We start from the raw sequence: 19,217 nt of genomic DNA, 5'->3' as shown, positions 1-19,217 counted from the left end.
ATCGACGCAATTGTAGGTAGAACCGAAACAAAATGCTTCAACATTTGCATCGATTCTTTACAAAACCGATGCATTTTCTTTATTTTTTGCGTCATTTGTTATCATAACTGATGCAATTGATATTTTGTTTTAGGGCCAATTCATTTTTATTTGCTGCCGAAATTACATAAAACTCGCAATCCGATTACAAACTTAAAAACCTGCAATAAGAAATCCAACTAACCAATAATACATCACATGTAAAACAACATTACATCTTATTCAACCCAACAACGTTCCAAATACAATCCAAAGTACAAATAATCCCACAAACGTCTTAGTTATAAGCGGCTAATCTATACTAAATTTTCTCTAAACATTACCTTAAATAAAACTATATTACCCGTGCCTAGATTACAAATGACTAAGTAATAAAGCTAACTTAAGATACACATATGTTATTAACACTAGCTGAAGCAACCAGGTACAACACTCACTTATGCGAGCGAGCTCCATCTGAACTCTGATGTGTGTTGCGTGTCCTTTTTGATTTCCTATAGCACGATTTCGTCTGGTGACATCTACAAAATAATGGTTGTCCATGTACCTAAAGATGAAGAAAATTACAGCATGCTCATAATCGTATCATGAAATCCACCAGCTTAAGCATAATGGTACATGTATCCAAAAAGTTCAACCATAATTGATTAACCATCATGCTAATTAAAGAAATGATATAAGAATGGAAATAGAAAAAATTCAATGGAATGACGACTAAAGTTTAATTCTTATTGAGGCGAAAAGAACAATTCCACAAATTTCCAATCAAAAACACAAAGTCGTAAACAACTAGCGTACCAGAGTATAATAGTGTTGTGAGCCGAACATCTGGGAAGTGGTACCCAAGCTAGAGTATGCCATCAGCCATCAAAGTTAACTGAAGTATGCTCAGATGAAAACGAATCCTCATTTTCTTCCCTGCACAAAGTATTGGGTACGAGAACAGAGTAAATGGAGGATTACCACATACATTAAATGGAATGAGGACTAAAGTAGACATGAAAAGCTCATTACTATAAGCAGTAACAAACCTCTATTACCATTCATAGTATTAGAGGTGAGGCCAACCACTCTGCATTGTACTTATGGATTGTAGAAACAAAGATCAAATATTTTCTTGAAAAATGAAGAGGTAGTTTGTTAAAGTACCTTGCAGGCAAAGTAATACGAGGTCGTTTAGGTTCCAAATAAGAAAAGGGTATGTCCATCCACAGCAACTAACACAATAAATATTAAATTCAATAGTCAACTAATGGAGATATGTAAGATATACAAAACTTATACACCCTCATTTAGCTCTATCATCTATTTAGCTCCTTGATTCAATGACTTACAAAAACTAGAAAAGTGAGCTAATTGAGTGAAGTGTAGGGAGTAGCATAGCATTTAACAAAACCACCGTATAGCAAAAAGACCTACCCTTATCCAATTGAAGTTCCCAAAATGATGTCTATTTTACAAGTAAACATGTCTATTGCGACAATTAGAATCTGAGATTTAAGATAACAAAACTTGTTGACTCAACGAGTAGTGATATGGGCAAACAATTTGACAGACACATTGATTACTTAACTAATATGAAAAATGTGCCAGGAAATTTCACAAATGCAAACTGACGATCAGTATTTCCTGCAACATTTACATAAATCCAGATAAACCATACAAGAATTGCTTAAAGTCACATTAATAGCTTAGTTGCAATAGCTTGGAAACTCGTAAACAAAGCTTCAAAGTTCATTCCACTAGTCATAATGTTACAATCTACGCAATAAACATTAATCAAAAGGACATGCCCAACTTATGAAAGTTAGCATTCAATAATCCTATTTATCAGAATTACCTAGGCAAGCACAAATCCTAAGCTATTCAACCACTTAAAGAGACAAACACCCAAAATTGGGCATGTGCTCATTGAAAGGAACAACCACCATTTAAAGTCAACATGACTTATGTGCCAGAGATATGAAAGAGTAACAACCACCATTTAAAGTCAACATGAATGTCTTGAAAGAAAGTAATATACTCGTAGCTTCATTGTACCATTGACGTAATAATCTTGGGATGATGGTTACCATCCTCTATAGAAACTCATACTCCCTCCATACCACACCAATGGTAACATGGACCCATTTTTCCCCTCACAAAAAGTGGTTCCATGTTACCATTGGTGTGGTATGGAGGGAGTAATAGAATTCACATAACGCCTTCAAATAATACAAAAAACTAATTAATAAGTCATAGTCAACATAATGAGCAAGATTGGAGGTCGCATAAGAAGTGGAGTTGAATAATATACCTGATGCATGTTTGCATTTCAATGGTACTAATCTTGTAGTTGTTTTTAACATCACTGAGCTACGTACTCAGTTAAAGTGTGAATCCTCATCGCCCTTTGGATACAAATTTTAAGCAACAATTTATCATAAATAGACTACAATTAGACAAATAAAATAAGAGTTTATGCTCTCTTATGTAGAAAAAACATTATAAAATACACCATGTAGTCTTAATGGACAATAAGATGAAATTTAAAGCATAATATGTGCATTTTCATGTGAGAAATGGGAAGAACCCATGACGGCTTGGACATCGAAACATATTGAGACCCAAATTAATAAAGTACTTAGAATTGATTAAATCCAACAATCACCAAAATCACCATCACAGGCTGATCGACTGAGGAAGTACTTTGTTTGCATCGTATCAAATTTCACCAAATCTGAAATTAAAGGGTTCCCAAATGTCAATCTAGACAATTAAAACAAACGGAGTATTAAGCAACCCATAAATGTCCAGTCCCTTTAGAAACTAAGGAAAAAAATGAATCTTGGGTTTACATATATGTAGAATAATACGAGTACCTTAGATCATGTATTAAAAAAAAACGTTCCCATATTATTTGGGTTAAAGAATTAGGGACAACATATGGGCTTTTTAAGCCACCATAGCCGATCTTTTAGAGAAGGAAGAAAATAATCTTGAGAAACATACCTGATTTACGCTATCCCATGGATAATCTTGAAAGATTGACCTGATTTACAAAGTCAATTCGACCATTTTAAAATAAATAATCTCGGTCACTGGTATTACTGCTCTGTCAAAATAGAAAACCCCCAATTTCACCTAACCCTAACCTTAAAACAAGTCTAGATTTACATTCAATTCATACTAACAATTAATTACTACACAAAATTGTATGTAAACAACAATAATAAACCCTATTAAAAGAACTTACAACAAAAAAATTAAGTAAAAATCATACCAATATCAAATTAGGAATTAGATGAGTAGAAGAGAGTGAGATGGCGACACTGGGGTCGGCGGCGAGTCATCAGTGGTTCGGCGGTGGTTCGGCGGTAGGTCAGCGGTGGGGTGCTGGTGTGGTGTCGATTGAATGAGGAGAGGCAGGGAAGGGAGTGATAATTTTTTTTTCTGAATGAATGAATGGGGAAAGGGACTCAGTGCGTATATACTTAATATTGGAATGGTCAAATAAGTCGGTTTTGGATAACTGATGTATTTGATCAAATACATCGGTTTTGCTGAGAACCGACGCATTATATACGTCAGTTTTTTCTATAAACCGACGCAAAAAGCTTAACTATAGGGCAAAAATGGATTCCCGCCAAAAATAAGTACTTTTTGCGTCAGTTTTTGTAGAACCGACGTAAATTGACTGACGCAATAGGTGTTTTTTCTACTAGTGTTAGTGTGAAACGGGTTGGTCTTTTAGTAACACGGGTTGTTTATTGTGGGGAATGGGCTTGCCTTCCGTCATGGATTGTTAACAAGGGAGATGGTTTGGATTCGTCCTAGAATCTCTTGAGATATGCTCGTCCTAAACTGGGGTTATATTGTGGGTTTCTATTGCCAGACATGGAATAGGTAAGAAAAGAACACGGAGTCTCAGGTCCTCTACAACTTGGAATGGAACATCGTTTAAGTGCACTCACATCGACGAACATGCGTTGTTGTTGTTGTTCATTTTAAAATGTCTCAAACCAATTCTTGTTATCACAGGAAAAGGGTAGAGGAAGAGATATGATAGAATATGTGGATGAAAAAGGGTACTTTTATTGAAATGGATAATAAATGTATTTAACATAGACTCGAGAAGACATGTGACTCATGGGACAGCCCCCAGGTTGTCACTAGAAATGAAAATGGAGAAAGATACTATGACAAAATTATGGGATAGAAAGCCTAAGACTCGGACTCGGACTCGGACTCGGACTTTGACGCGATTCCAGATCTAGACTCGTAATCATCGGCCCACGCTTGAACATTTTCTCTTCCAGCAATTGGCTTTGGCATCTGACTTTGAGCATTCACCCATTTGAGCACCTCATCCTCATCATTGGGAATATTAGAAGGATAACAGTCAAGAAGAGTTTCTTGATGAATGGTATATCCATGAGGATTGCCGAGGCTGCTTTGTGGGCCAAAGGTTGAGAGGGACAACCTCCCACTTTCGATCATATCTTGGATCATATGCTTCAAACAAAAGCATGCTTCTGTATCATGTCCCCTACCACGATGATATTGGCAATATGCATTACTGTTCCATCTAGGTAGTATGTTTTCAGGGTCGGGAGTTGGACCGATTAGGTGTATTTTGCCCTGTGATACTAACATTTGTAGCGCCGCCGCATAGGTGATGCCAAGGTTAGCGAATGCTCTAGGAGCCCGTCCTGGTCTTCTGGGTGGAACTTCCATTAGTTTAGCCCTATCACACTTAATGTCATCTTGAGCAAAGGTCGATACATGGTACTTGCCATTCTCGATATTATCTTGGATGATATTTTTTAGTTTGTAGCAATTCTCGGTGTCATGCCCCCTTCCTCTATGGTATTGACAATACGAATTGCCATCCCAAAACTTAGACTTCCTTTCCGGATCTGGGGTGGGCCCTATTGGTTGAAGAAGACCTAGAGAGGATAATTTGTTTAAGGCTAGGGCGTACGGCATGCCTAGACTTGTGAATGACCTGGGAGAGTTCTTTGACAAAGGCTCCATGAGGTTGACTTTGTTGATTTTGATGCTTGGATTGGAAGAACTAGAGATAAGTGTCTCGTTTGTTGCTTTAGGACTGTCAGGTTGAGGGTTTGTCTGGACACTTTTCATTTTGGCATCAAGCTTCTTACCCATTTCAGCAAACTGGTTCTCCATGTTAGAAAGTCGAGAGTTTAGGATATCAATGGCTCCTTCTATTTTGGAGAATTTGTTGTTGAAGGCAATGGAAAGCATGAGCATTCCACTTTGGATATCTTCGTCTTCGAGGACATTGATTTCCCCACTACCATGAGGAGCGAGGAGGTGAGAACAGTCAAGGGATGATTCTTCGTCATGTTTAATGATATTAGACCCAAGAGGGTCGATCTTCTTGGATTTCTTGGCGGAAGGTGGCTTAGGAAGCTTGCCCTCTTCGATCATATCTTCGATGGTGTGTTTCAAGAGAAAACACTCTTCAATATCATGGCCTCTACCTTGGTGATATAGGCAATATTTGTTGCCCTTCCAGAGGTTCACTTGTTTCTCCAAAGGTGGATCCGGAGTCGGCCCTATTGGATGTAGCATGCCTTGGGCAGAAAGTCTCTTCAAAGCATCGGCATAAGACATGCCTAAATCGGTAAGTACCCTTTGATGCCTCCCAGGTTTCCTTTCAGCTGTTTTCGGCTTTCTAGGACGATGGTTATTGCAAGAGGTAAGATTTGGACGACCTAGACTAGAGGTTTCCCTAGTTGGCATGTTCTTTTCCACCATTCCATCCTCGAGGGTGAGGACGCGAATGCTCAAATTTTCCAGTGTAGCTTGAACTCGTAGGACCATGGCATAAATGTCTTGGAGAGACATGGTGATTGTGGCTTGAGCTCCTTCGTGACCTTGTTGATTGACAGAACTTGCCGGATTCCTACTCGACAGAAATGACGCGCATTACAACTTGATTTGACATGGGATCACGCATACTAAGGCAACAAACAAAGGAAGGGACAAGATGACAAATCTAGACTTGACTTGTGAATTCATGAAATGTCGTGAGCGACTTCTCGTGTTTGAATTCACGGTGCTTGACTATAATTTTAGACTCGAGTGTTGACTTTGACGGAGTGACCCTTATATGATTGACCTTATTTGACGGGATTGAAGACACGTGTTGATTCTAATTCGAGGTTTGCTTATAGGTGTTAAGAAGACTGTTGTAGTTTAGACTCAAATATGAGGCCCATTGAGGCTCGTGTGTTGAGCCTCGGAACGTGTGACTCGAGTGTTTTAGATCCTAACTGAATTGGGGTAGGGGGGTCCACAATGACGGCGCGACGCCTTAGGATTTGACTTGATTTTGAAAAGACCCAAAATGTAAAGGAAAGCGGGTTCATGACTCGACGGAGTTCGGACTAGGACACAGTCCGTTTGAACTTTGACTCTAACTTAGCCCAATTGAATTTACATATCTACATTTACACGGTTTGAAAATATTTTGAATAAAAAGTTTTTTTTTTTTTTTTTTTTTTTTTTTTTTTTTTTTTTTTTTTTTTTTCGGACTCTTTTTTTTTTTGACGTTTTTTTTTGACTCTTTTTGGGTTTTTTTTTTTTTTTTTTTTTTTTTTCTTTTTTTTTTTTTTTTTTTTTTTTTTTTTTGGTTTTTTTTTTGTTGCACGGATTTTGAAATGGGTTTTAGGCCCGAAGTTTGACTCGACATACGGACAGAGTTTGGACTTTGTTTTTGCCTTTTCTCGAAAATATTTACGTTTTAAAAAGAGGTTTTAATTTTACAAAAATCGTCATGGTTTCGTTTAGAAAATGGTGGTCACATAAGGTACAAACATTATACAAGCATTATAACGGGATCTTTGAGTGCATTTAAAAGGGTTTTGGTTTAAAGGGTAGGTTGCCATACCGAACCATCAAACCCGAAGTCTTGGGAGAGGCTCGTGCCAAACAAGAGTAAGGCCGATTCCTAGTCCATTTCCTCAAGTAGTGAAGGCCCTTGATACAAACAAGAGTAAGCATCATGGTATGGATGACGTCAATCGCTATCCATCCTTAGGCCCAAATAAGAATTAGGACCGTTTAGACGGGACGATTGGTCGAATGGGTTGGGTTGGGCCTAGGAAGGCCGAATTAAACGGTCTAGGAAGACCGAGTTATGGAAACCGACAATTGTCTTGTACAAACTATTCCCTAACCTTGTTCGAGTTTCACCCTTAGCTACACGTAAGTGTATATCCCCAGCGGAGTCGCCAAACTGTGGACAGCGGGCCGCCCACGGGGGCGCTTGGATGAAGGGGCTCGAAAACAAGCGTTTGCATTTGTATGGAGTCGCCACCAATTTTTATGGGAAATTGGAACCGTTCGAATACCTCGTGTCATGTCAAGACACAAAGTAGTGACATGAACACTAAGCAATCGTTACCCTTAGCATTCTATGTCTAGAATGACTCTCGTGGATGCCAATGAACACGGGTGCTCACGGAGATCTGGAGTAAGGGGTGAGGGTACGTATTAGGAAGCTCTTTTGATCGAACACCTAATCCCGCCCGCCTCGATAGCGGCCTCTACTAATGATTAGGGAAGTTATTTATACTCGATATATCGTCGGCTATATGCATGCAATGCAACACCCAAGTTTTAATCCTAGCATGTGAGAAATTAACTAAGTCGGTTAACATGTAATTAGCACACGATTGGGGTCGAAGTAAGATTTAATGCTCATTTACATGTGAAAACATACGAATGAAAGGAATACAATAACTATGAATTACAATAATGAGAATTACATTAATTACAACGGAATAGGCGATTTATGTCGAAAATACTTATAAAACGGATGATTTGATAAAACGAATAAAAGAATAAAATTACGAACAGGAATTAGCGATATTACGAATATTAGTTAATTAATACGCAAACTAATTAATCTAGGTCAAGGCAGAAAAGGAGTTCAGGGACAGAAGTCGTCCTGGAACAGGCGCAGCAGACACTGCGCCCTTTAGAAGAGGCGCAGCAGACGCTGCGTCTGTTCCAAGGACGAATTCTGGCTGTGAAGCCGGAACTGCAGTTGTTAATGTCAATCGATGAATTTAATGGATTGATTTAATTATTTACTCGGATGAAAGTGATTAGCATGTTATTTACATATGATTGAGGTCATAAAAAACAGTAAAACATGAATGAGACGGAATTAAACGAATTAATTATGTGAAGGGTCGATGTTAATGAATGAACAAACTAACAAACGAATTAACTAACTAAACTAAACATGATGGATTGATGACGAATTAGTGATGAATCAATAAATACACAGATGCAAATTTATCAACAACGAATTCCAGAAACTCAATATGAACGAATTGAACTTCTAAAACCCGGAACTTGAATTTAATGACGAAAACCCGCAAATATGAATTATAAGGGATTTAAGTCGGACTTGACGACTAATTAAGCATGAATGATGAATTATATACATTATACATATGATTTATGAATTATCATGGTGAAGAATTAAAAGAACAAAACAAAAGAAATAAAATTTGATACGAATTACAGAGAACGGAGGAAGAAGAAAAGAGGCAGGAACTGCGGCAGCCTCACGAAGAGGCGCAGCAGGTGCTGCGCTCCTTTGAAGAGGCGCAGCAGTTGCTGCGTCTTTTCTCGACGTCTGTCTACTGGAAATTAGCAAAAACAGGTTTTAAAAGACGGTTTTAGAAATCGGTTTTAAATGGTACTTTCGACATAAACCTTACAATTGACGATTACAAGAAATAAATACAATAAATAAAAGGAAATTAATACACCCTCAGACTTACATGTTGACGGAACGAGATGAACTAAGAATCGACTAGTGAATGCTCGATGCGAATGCAAGGAAAGAGTGCCCTCGTAAGAGGAAAACGATTGATTAATTAGATTGATTGAGTGTAGTGGTCAAATTGGTCGGTCATGCAACGGAGAGGCTGGTACCCGGAAAGATCCGAGCTTACGTGGTCGGAAGTCCAAGCACGTAGGCGCCAATTAGTAAGAACGAAGTCTAGAATGCAAAGGGAGAAGAGAAGGGCGGACACTCGCGTGAGAAATATGAGGAACGAAAGCTCCTATTTATACTAATCACACGACGGAATTATGGTAAGACTAGGATACGGAAGGAAAGATCCGGAAATAACCGACTTAGGTTAAACGCGGAAACTTGGACAAAAAGAAAGCCCTGGGGAAGAGGCGCAGCAGAGCTGCGTCCCTTGGAAGAGGCGCAGCACCTGCTGCGTCCTTTCCCGGGTAGGTTCCTCTGCGCGTAGAAAACGCGTTTGACAGCCTGTCGTATTTTAGGCATAACTTTCTCTACAAGACTCGGATTAAGGTGATTTCGGTGGCATTGGAAAGCTAAGAAAGAGATCTAGAACTTTCTGTGAAATAGGCCTGACCCAACAAAGTTGTTATCACCTCGAAAAGTGGGCCTAAAGTTCGGGTTATCATTTTAACTAAATGAAATGCACATTTTGTAATGTAAACTTTTAGTTTTAGCCTAATGAAGTGACATGGGACTCAAAATGAGATATAATCTCAACATTTTATGACATCCTAACCTTAGGTAGACAAGCACGTTGCTTTGACTCGGGATTTGACGGTTTTTAGGAAATGAAGACGGTTTTTGACCCGGACTCCAAATGTACTCTAATTACTGCCAAAACGACCGTAATGACACCTATATGATGACCATGAGGTAGACATTAATGTTTGAGCAATCACTTGACGATAATCTTACGAACTGTCACAAATCGTTCCGCGAATCAAACATGCGGCCCAATCATCACCGGGTGGTTTGCGAGGGGTGCAGAAACGAGGTGTCTACAGCATGCTAGATTATAGTTCGCTTAAAATGAATTAAAATAAAGTTGATGGGATCTTCCTCCAAACGGAAATTGAGATTAGTCTTTATAAGGGCAAACATCTATGAATCCCTTCTTCGTCGGTAGGCCTAATATGACCCCTTCTACGTTGGGTAAGTAGTTGTGTTGACTTAGTTTACCTCAACATCATAGTCCGAAGAGTTTCTCGTGATTATGATGGACTAAAGATAGTATTTACAGAAATTTATCGACCAAGAATTCTAACGGTAGAATTAGCTAAAAGGTTAGCTTATCAATTTCCAGAGAATTGAGTCTTGGGGTCATTTATATAATTCTTGAGGGAGGTCAATTGTATAAATGTTTTGAGTCTTCGCGTTATGACATTAGTTCATTATACTTAAAATAAAAACGATGCACATGCTTATTATTTTATTCTTCTTTCGCAGTGTAGAACACGTTTATTATCAATAATACTGTTACAACAAATGGCTGGAAATAACGCAATCCCAATGCCTAGTGCCACACTAGATCGTTCGTCCTGGCTAAAAATGTTCATGGACCAAATGAATCAGTCCACTCGATCAAGAATGATGGGTCCAATTTTAACGGACGGGGAGGCGGCACTACGGAATCTGCCATCTGCGACGGTAAGCTCGGGTATTTAACTGAGCCAATACCGGTCAACCTAGGCCCAAATGCAGGAGTCAACGAGTCACTCGCTTATAGTGATTTCGTTATGGAAGCGGGTGCGATAAAGAACGTGCTCATCTTTGCAATGGAAACCAATTTGCAGAGACGCTTCATTGCCTAAGGTGCAAACAAGATTTTCACCATGCTCACTAACGAGTTCTCAAAGGCACCGAGAATCGTTACATATGAGCATACATGTCGCTTCTTTGATGCGAAACTCCAGAAGGGCCAACCGGTTAGCCCACACATTCTTCACATGATTGAGAATGTCGAGAAGCTGGAGGCACTGAATTGTAAAATCAGTGAGAGCATTGTCATTGACCGAATGCTTCATTCTCTTCACGATGGTTTTGCCCTTTTCAGGGCGAACTAATGCATGAATGACTTGAAAAAGCGTTCTCATGAGCTACACTCCCTTCTCGTACAGACCGAGAAGGATATGAAATTGAGTGGGAGCATGAAGTAGGATGTTCTCACAATTTACAAAAAAGGTAAAGGTAAGGGCAAGGCTCATGGCGACCTAGCTGTAGGTAAGCCAAAGTTTAAGAAGCCAGGAAACGGTAAGAGTGCGCCTGATGAGACTAGTGGCTCACAGGGCAAGACAAAGAGCAAGGGCGGTGACATAGAGTGCCACCATTGTCACAAGACTGGACATTGGAGGAGGAACTGTCCCGTATACCGTGAAGACATCAAGGCAGGTCGCGTCGTTCCTATTGGTATGTCATCTTATATTCATATGATTGAGATTAACCATGCAAGTTTCGGAACTTGGGTACTAGATACTGATTGTGGTTCTCATCTGTGTAATCATTTGCAGGGCCTAAAGAACATCATACCTCTCGAAAAAAGTGATGTGGACTTGCGAGTCGGGAATGGAGCACGAGTTGCTGCTGCCTCGAAGGGAACATATGTAATCCAACTCCCTAGTGGTTTTGAGTTATCTTTAAATAACTGTTACTATGTGTACCAGTTTATCTAAGAATATTATTTCTATTTCCGTACTTGCTAAAGACGGTTTTACATTTTCAATAAAGGATAATAGTTGTATTTTCTCTTTTAATGAAATGATTTATGGCAAAGCTGTTTCCATGAATGGAATTTATATCTTAGATCAAACCACGGAAGTATTACACATGAATAATAAGAAATTAAAGGTTGGTGACAAAGATCAAACCTATCTATGGCATTGTCGAATGTGACACATAAATGAGAAACGCGTGAAGAAACTCGTCGATAATGGGACTATTCCCACATTCGGGTTTTCTACATATGGTACGTGTGAATCATGTCTCATAGGCAAGATGACTCGAATTTCCTTCAAAGGTGTTGGAATGTGCGCTAGTGACCTATTAGGATTCATACATACGGACGTATGTGGACCTATGTCAATTACCGCTAGAAATGGCTATAGATATTTTATCACTTTCACGGACGATTTGAGTATATACGGATATGTCTACTTAATGAAGCATAAAAGTGAGACCTTTGAGAAATTCAAGAAATACCAGAATAGGGTACAAAACCAATTGGGCAGAAAGATTAAAGCACTCCATTCAGATCGGGGTGGCGAATATCTTTCAAATGAGTTTGATCAACACCTGAAAGACTGTGGAATCATTTTGCAGTTAACTCCACCTAGAACACCTCAATTGAATGGTGTGTCCGAACGAAGAAATCGAACCTTACTTGATATGGTTCGATCCATGATGAGTCACACCGTAGTGCCTGATTCATTATGGGGTTATGCTCTTTTGTCAGCCGCTCTTATACTTAACCGAAGTCCGTCTAAAGCTGTCGACAAGACTCCATATGAAATGTGGAAGGGAACGGTCCCTAACTTGTCCTTTATTCGGGTTTGGGGCTGCGAGGCTTATGTCAAGTGGAGACACGAGGATAAGCTCGGCCCGCGATCGGTCAAGACATACTTTATAGGTTATCCAAAAGGAACATTTGGTCATTACTTCTATTCGCCAACCGAACATCGAGTTTTTGTTGCGGCTAGTGCGACGTTCTTAGAGAAAGAATTTCTCGAGAACAAGTCGAGTAATAGAACCTTCGAGTGTCGGAGATTCCAGGAACCAACAACCGAGGAACAGATGGAGGAAGCTGTACCTCCAACTGATGATACGGTTAATATTCATGAGGAACCTAGGAGGTCGGGTAGAGACTCTCATCCTCCGGACAGATACATTGGTATGGTCGAGGAGAATGAAGTTTTACTTCTAGAAAGTAATGAACCCGCAACCTATAAAGGTGCTATGGCCTGTTCCAACTCAAAGCTATGGCTCGAAGCCATGCAATCCGAGATGGACTCCATGTATGAGAATAACGTATGGGATCTAGTTGATTTACCTAATAAGGTAAAATCTCTACAGTGCAAATGGCTTTACAAAATAAAGTGTTCTGTAGACGCGCAACCAGATATCTATAAGGCACGACTTGTGGCAAAAGGTTTCACTCAAGTGTAAGGATTGCATTATGATGAGATTTTTGCACCTGTAGTCATGCTACGTTCCATTCGGATAATCTTAGTGATTGCCGCATTTCATGATTATGAAATTTGGCAAATGGATGTGAAAACCACCTTCTTAAACGGTTATTTGGAGGAAGAGTTGTACATGGTGCAACCCGAAGGTTTCATAGATCCTAAGCATCCTAAGAAAGTATGCAAGCTTAAGCGTTCCATTTATAGACTTAAGCAAGCTTCTCGGAGTTGGAATCATCGTTTCGACCAAGTGATAAAAGAGTATGGCTTTATTCGATCGGTCGAAGAACCATGCTTATATATCAAGTCGAGTGGGAGCAAGATTGTATTCTTGATATTGTATGTCGATGACATACTCTTGATTGGGAATGACATTCCTCTCCTATCTTCGGTTAAAGAATGGTTGAAGAACCATTTCCAGATGAAAGATCTGGGTGAGGCACAGCGTATTTTGGGAATCCGTATCTACCGAGATAGATCACGACGGACGTTATCACTTAGTCAGGAGTCTTATTTGGATAAGGTTCTTGAGAGGTTCAGCATGACCAACTCCAAGAAGGGGAACCTTCCTATGACGACTGGGATGCAGTTGAGCAAGTCTCAGTCACCCACGACGCCTGAAGGGATATAGCGCATGAGTCGTGTTCCTTATGCATCTGCAATAGGATCGATCATGTATGCCATGATATGCACACGTCCAAACGTGGCATATGCATTGAGTATGACGAGTCGGTACCAAAAGACTCCAGGTGAAACACACGGATAACGATCAAAAATATCCTCAAGTACCTACGGAGGACTAAGGATTGGGTATTGACTTATGGAGGCGATACTAAGCTATGCGCAACCGATTCTGCAGATGCTAGCTTCCAAACGGATCGAGATGATTCAAAATCTCGGTCCGGGTTCGTCTTCACTCTTAATGGTGCTTTGCGGTCACCGGAAGAGTTCCAAACAGTGTTGTAGCAGATTCTACTATCGAATCCGAGTACTATGCCGCTTTGGAGGCAAAGAAAGGAAGCGATATGGATGCATCAATTCTTACAAGGGCTTTCGGTAGTTCCTAGTTCGAATGACCCGATCACCATCTATTGTGACAATAGAGGTGCCATCTTCCAGGCTAAGGAGCCAAAGTCTAGCAACAAATCTAGACATGTACTTCGGAAGGCTCACCTGATCCGTGATTACGTGGAGCAAGAAGAGATAGTGATTGACAAGATTGCGAAGGATGATAACATCGCGGATCCTCTCACCAAACCGTTGAATTATGATAAGCATGTAGGGCATGTTAATTCCATGGGAATTAAACATGTTCCTGAGTTGTAGTACTTGATTATGGATTTATTACATTATCTTTTTCATATACTATTTATAACTTCATCGTTTTATATATAATATTTCGTTTTTCATGTGGATTGTACTAACAACATTGAACGCCACAAAGTGAACTGAATTACATTATATTTGTTTTGGTCCGTAATCGCCAATGTGAGCTGATAACTCCGGCTATTATATTGTGCAGTCGATTGATGGTGGGTTCAACGAGCCATAAGTCAAACGGTTGACTGATCGATCACAGATACGAGATTATGATGATACCTCATAGGACAACTTTTTGTGACAACGTAATGGAGTCCTAAATGTTTTATAACATTCGGTGCCAGGTCGTGGATAGGACATCCATTGTGTACCTAGAGTCGACTCTTTTGACTATCAACTGTCTCTTGAGATTAAGGCAGTCTTTGGGTGACTTTGGTTTCTTTCTCACGGTCTACCGTAACTGGGGCTAAGTAGATTTTTTCTGGGTCATTTCATACTGTGCTTACATCTGCAGGATTCGAGTTGAGGAAAATATCCAACCCTTATCAGGTATAGTTATTTCTCAGGGCCACTCGAGGAGTTGTAACTGAAATGCATGGCCATGCTCGAATGATGATTCGTTTATCAGTTAAGTTACTCTCTAGTCGGGGAAACCACTCTTGATATTGATCGCTTGTAAAATACGACCTTTGTGAATTCGGATTTGCAAAATGTTTTACATTGAGTGGGAGAAATTTTATAGGATATGAAAATCGGTTATCGCACATACACTTGTGAGGACAAGTGGGAGTTTGTTGGAGCTTCTGTCCTCCACAAATTAGTGTGATAATATTTGTAAATCTCTTACAGGTTCACAAGGGTATACTTCGTATATTTAATCAGTTGATTAACGTTTACCTAATAACGGTTGGCTTGCTAGAAAGTTTGACGTTATTATCATGCAGATGGCGGTGATCAACTGGTTCCTAAAGGTCACACCTATAGGATGTGTTTGAGAAATGTGGTTATAGAAATATAATCACATTGATGCCCAAAATGACTAAAAAGTTAGTCGATGTGTTGATGAGATAATTATTTAATGTAAATTAAATAATATTAAGTTGAGACGAATTAACTGTCAATTCGTAAATTAAATATAATAAGTTATATTTAGTTAAATATATTTAATGTTAGCTTGGACGAATTAATCTGTTAATTCGTAATTAAATATAATCAGTTATGTTTAATATCAACAAGATGAATGTGTCATAGTGGTAATAGTGAGGGTACACAAACCAAGAGGTCATGGGTTCGATCCTCACTAGATGACAATTCAACACATATTATATATTTTTGGAAAGACCAAAAATAAGGAGTGATAGTCCTTATTTCGATCGATGGCGAAAATTAGGAAAGTATTATTCTTTCCTAATTAACTCGATAATTCGGTCAGTATAAAAAGAAAGGGAGAGAATTATTTCTACCCTAATTCTTTTCTTTGAACTTGCCTCCTCTCTCATCAGAAAAACGCAAAAACAGCTAAATTTTACAGAAAATTTTAGATCGATTTCTAGCATAATCAAAGGGCATATCTCATATCGTCTTGGGTGCAACTAATAGGCGAATATCAATTTTGATATTGTTCTTAGGCCAATTTTGCTAGGACCGAAGGTTAATTCTAAATCCTTTATACTTTGTTTATGTATTTTGTTTATGACCATTGATCATCATTGTTAAACTCGTTATAATCCTTCTAGATTAAGGGAAGTATACAGATTATTTCCCACAGACACCCCCCGTAGCAAGGCAAGGGCGCCCTAGGATGATTGGAATTTTGGAATCCTCGGGCATATCCATCACATAGAAGTCGCAAGGTATCACAAGCTTTCCCACTTTGAGTGGTACATCTTCCACAAGGCCAATTGGATACCTCACCGATCTATCCGCAAGTGCAAAGATACTCTTGTAGGTGAAAGTTCAAAACCCTTCAATTTCTTGAAGATATTGAGAGGCATGAGGCTAATGCTTGCCCCCAAGTCACACAAGGCTCTCTCAATATGAACGGTCCCAATTGTGCATGGTATGGAAAAACTACCCGGATCTTCAAGCTTTGGTGGCATCTTGTGCAATAGGATAGCACTACATTCTTGTGATAAATTGACCATGGTACTTGGACCCAATGAATTTTTGTTGGAAATCAACTCCTTCAAAAATTTTCCATATGCGGGTATCTCCTTGATGGCATCAATAAAAGGCATGGTGATGTTCACACTTTTCATCATGTGCATGAATTTTCCATACTTTTGCTCAAGCTTTGCTCTTGCCAACCTTTGAGGGAAAGGGATTGGTGGCACATATGGTCTCACGACATGTTGGTTGGGTTCCTCAACGACCTTGGTGGGTTCATCAACAACCTTGGTGGACTCATCAACAAGCATGGGAGTCTCCACAACAACCTCTACAAGATCATCTTCAACCCCTTTTTCTTCGACCATTTTTGGAGGTTCAACCACATCTTTCGTTTGCGACTTTTTTTCCTCTTTACGAACACCCGGTCTTCCAACTCCCTACTACTCCTCAAATGTATAGCATTAATGGTCTTTGGGTTCTCCTCGATTTTACCCGAAAACTTTCCATTTGAGGCTTGAAATTGACTTATTTGAGAAGCCAATTGAGAGATTTGATTATCCGTCACTCTTTGGGAGGCTTGCATTTGAGTCCTTAGTTGGTTGATGGAGGATGTTGTCTCCTCTTGTTTTTGGTTGGAATGAGTGATGAATTGGGTTTGAGTGTTGACGAGTTGGTTTTGAGAATTCATCAATTGCTCCATCATGAGTTCCATGTTTGATTTGGGTTGGGTGGATTGTGGAAAGGGTTGAGAATTTTGTTGAAATGGTTGGGAATTTTGTCGAAATGGTGGTCTTGGTTGAAAGGTGGGATTTTGCTTTTGGGCTTGGAAATTTGGTGTAAATTGTGGATTTTGTTGGAAAATGGGGTTTTGGGCATTTTGTGAGCCATTGGAAAAATTTGGGTGAGCTCTCATTCCGGGATGGTATTGATTGTTGTTGAAGGCTTGTGTAGCCGGGATTGATTCCCATACTCCATTCACTTGCTCCATACAATTTGCCTCTCCCATCATCAAAGGACATTCATTTGGTGGATGCCCTTGATCTCCACAAATCTCACAACAATACACTTGAGACCAATTTGATGAAGAGTTTCTTGAGATGTTACTAGAGTTCAACAAAGCAATTTGTTGCTTGAGTTCCTCTATCAATCCCTTAGCTTCCACATTGTTTGTTGATTCCACATTGGACTTCCCTTTCCTCTTGTAGCGGTCATTATTCCAATGAAAAGTACGGGATGCCATCTCTTCTATAAGCTCCTTAGCCGTCTTGTGATCAATTTTGTCTAATGCCCCCTTTCCCGAGCCGGAATCTAGGTTCATTTTCATTTCATTGCACAACCCCTCATAAAAGTTGTTGATCAACTCATCATCTCCGATCCCGTGGTAAGGACACAACCTTTGGAGTCCCTTATACCTTTCCCATGCTTCGTAAAGGGTCTCATCATCTTGTTGAGTGAAGCCTTGAAGCTCACTTTTGATTCTTGGGGTTCTTTGTGGTGGGAAGTACTTGTTCAAGAAGGCCATGGAGACATCATTCCAAGTTCTAAATGAATCGGGCTCACAACTCTTCAACTATTCCTTAGCACTCCCCCTCAAGGAATAAGGAAAGAGTCTAAGGCGGATTGCATCTTCCGATACTCCATTTGCTTTATACATATCACAACTATCCAAGAAATCATTAAGGTGTTCATTGGGGTTTTCGGTAGCTCCCCCTCCGAATTGGTTCCCTTGGACTAGTTGCAATAAAGTAGCCTTCACATCAAAATTATTTGCTTGTATAGGTGGCTTGACAATACTAGGATTCACCACCTTCTTTGGAGCTAACTTGTCTCTCATAGGAACCGCAACCATTGTTGCTTCTTCGGGAATTCCAAATGGAATCTCAAAGAACTCAAGATTACCCGGTTCTTCTAAAACACCTTCCACTACTCAAGAAAGGGATTAGTAACAAAGAAAGACCTAGTCTAAATTAGAATAAAACGATTAATATCTAGCCTTTGCTCCCCGGCAACGGCGCCAAAAACTTGATGGTTATCAAATAGTACCTCGCAAATGCACGATTGTCGTTGTACACTATTGAGGGTCGATCCCACGAGGAGCTAGGAAGAGTATTAATCGTTCTAGTCTCTTGTTTAGCTAAGTCTACAATAATGGATGAGATTGTTATACTAATGCTACCTAAAACAAAATGAAATGCAAACTAAACAAAAGGAAGGTAAATGAGCAAGAAGGAAAGATAAGTTGTAAATCAAATGATTAAAAAGGCCTAGAACTCGGTTCTCCCACAACAATTCGTAACCTCACACAATTAATTCCCTAGGCTAATCATTCGGGTAGACGGGCAAGGAGGAGATGGCTCTAATTCACCTAAGACCCCCCCTCTCGGGTTCGAAGTAGGACACTAGCACTACCCACCAACCCCCCTCTCGGGTTCAAAGGTCGGAATCCCTAACTCAACACCCAACAACCCCAAAAGAGTGCACATTTCCAAGGAGTTCAAGAATTTGGTCAAGGTCATTAAGTACTCATTGTATTCCGGGTCATCCCACTCCTCCTCTCGGAGGTCGATTTCAAACGCTAGTCTAGAGGTACCCTCCCTTGGTTCTCCCTTTTGGTCTCAACCTAGGTTAGTAATAAGACCAACTTCCGGGTATCCAAATTACAACCTAACCAACTCTCGTTGGTGGACAAGGGTCACAAGTCGACACTAGCCGAAATCAATCCATAAACCATG

The 19,217-nt window shown here is 39.7% G+C and overlaps 1 protein-coding gene, 1 long non-coding RNA gene and 1 other non-coding gene across 7 annotated transcripts; 1 reads left to right on the top strand and 2 right to left on the bottom strand.

Moving 5' to 3' along the window:
* Positions 1 to 203: 203 nt before the first annotated feature.
* Positions 204 to 3,527, bottom strand: LOC141653696 (uncharacterized). 5 transcript variants are annotated; one of them, XR_012547493.1, is made up of 6 exons: positions 3,302 to 3,527; positions 3,031 to 3,070; positions 2,336 to 2,758; positions 1,071 to 1,256; positions 838 to 957; positions 204 to 586 (listed from the first exon to the last, which is right to left on the bottom strand). It is a non-coding gene; the product is annotated as an uncharacterized LOC141653696 (long non-coding RNA). The 5 variants fall into 5 exon arrangements; XR_012547494.1 differs by having other exon boundaries at positions 1,080 to 1,256; XR_012547495.1 differs by having other exon boundaries at positions 1,189 to 1,256; positions 3,302 to 3,526.
* A 12,759-nt stretch (positions 3,528 to 16,286) lies between these two features.
* Positions 16,287 to 18,007, bottom strand: LOC141651865 (uncharacterized). The gene is made up of 2 exons (XM_074459557.1): positions 17,465 to 18,007; positions 16,287 to 16,922 (listed from the first exon to the last, which is right to left on the bottom strand). Exons 1-2 carry the CDS (start codon positions 18,005 to 18,007, stop codon positions 16,287 to 16,289), a joined length of 1,179 nt encoding a protein of 392 aa, XP_074315658.1.
* Positions 17,859 to 17,965, top strand: LOC141654544 (small nucleolar RNA R71). Its single transcript, XR_012548101.1, has one exon. It is a non-coding gene; the product is annotated as a small nucleolar RNA R71 (small nucleolar RNA).
* Positions 18,008 to 19,217: the final 1,210 nt, after the last annotated feature.

The sequence above is a fragment of the Silene latifolia genome, chromosome 4 (genome assembly GCF_048544455.1).
Source record: "Silene latifolia isolate original U9 population chromosome 4, ASM4854445v1, whole genome shotgun sequence".
NCBI classification, from domain to species: Eukaryota; Viridiplantae; Streptophyta; class Magnoliopsida; order Caryophyllales; family Caryophyllaceae; genus Silene; species Silene latifolia.
This window is presented reverse-complemented; position numbering and strand designations above follow the sequence as displayed.

What these genes read in the sequence shown, in the direction of transcription:
- LOC141651865 (XM_074459557.1), bottom strand. Translation starts at nt 18,007, where the DNA reads ATGGCCTTCTTGAACAAGTACTTCCCACCACAAAGAACCCCAAGAATC. An exon ending in AGGCAAATTGTATGGAGCAA is followed by an intron (nt 16,923 to 17,464) that starts GTGAATGGAGTA and finishes GAGGAGTAGTAG; the next exon opens with GGAGTTGGAAGACCGGGTGT.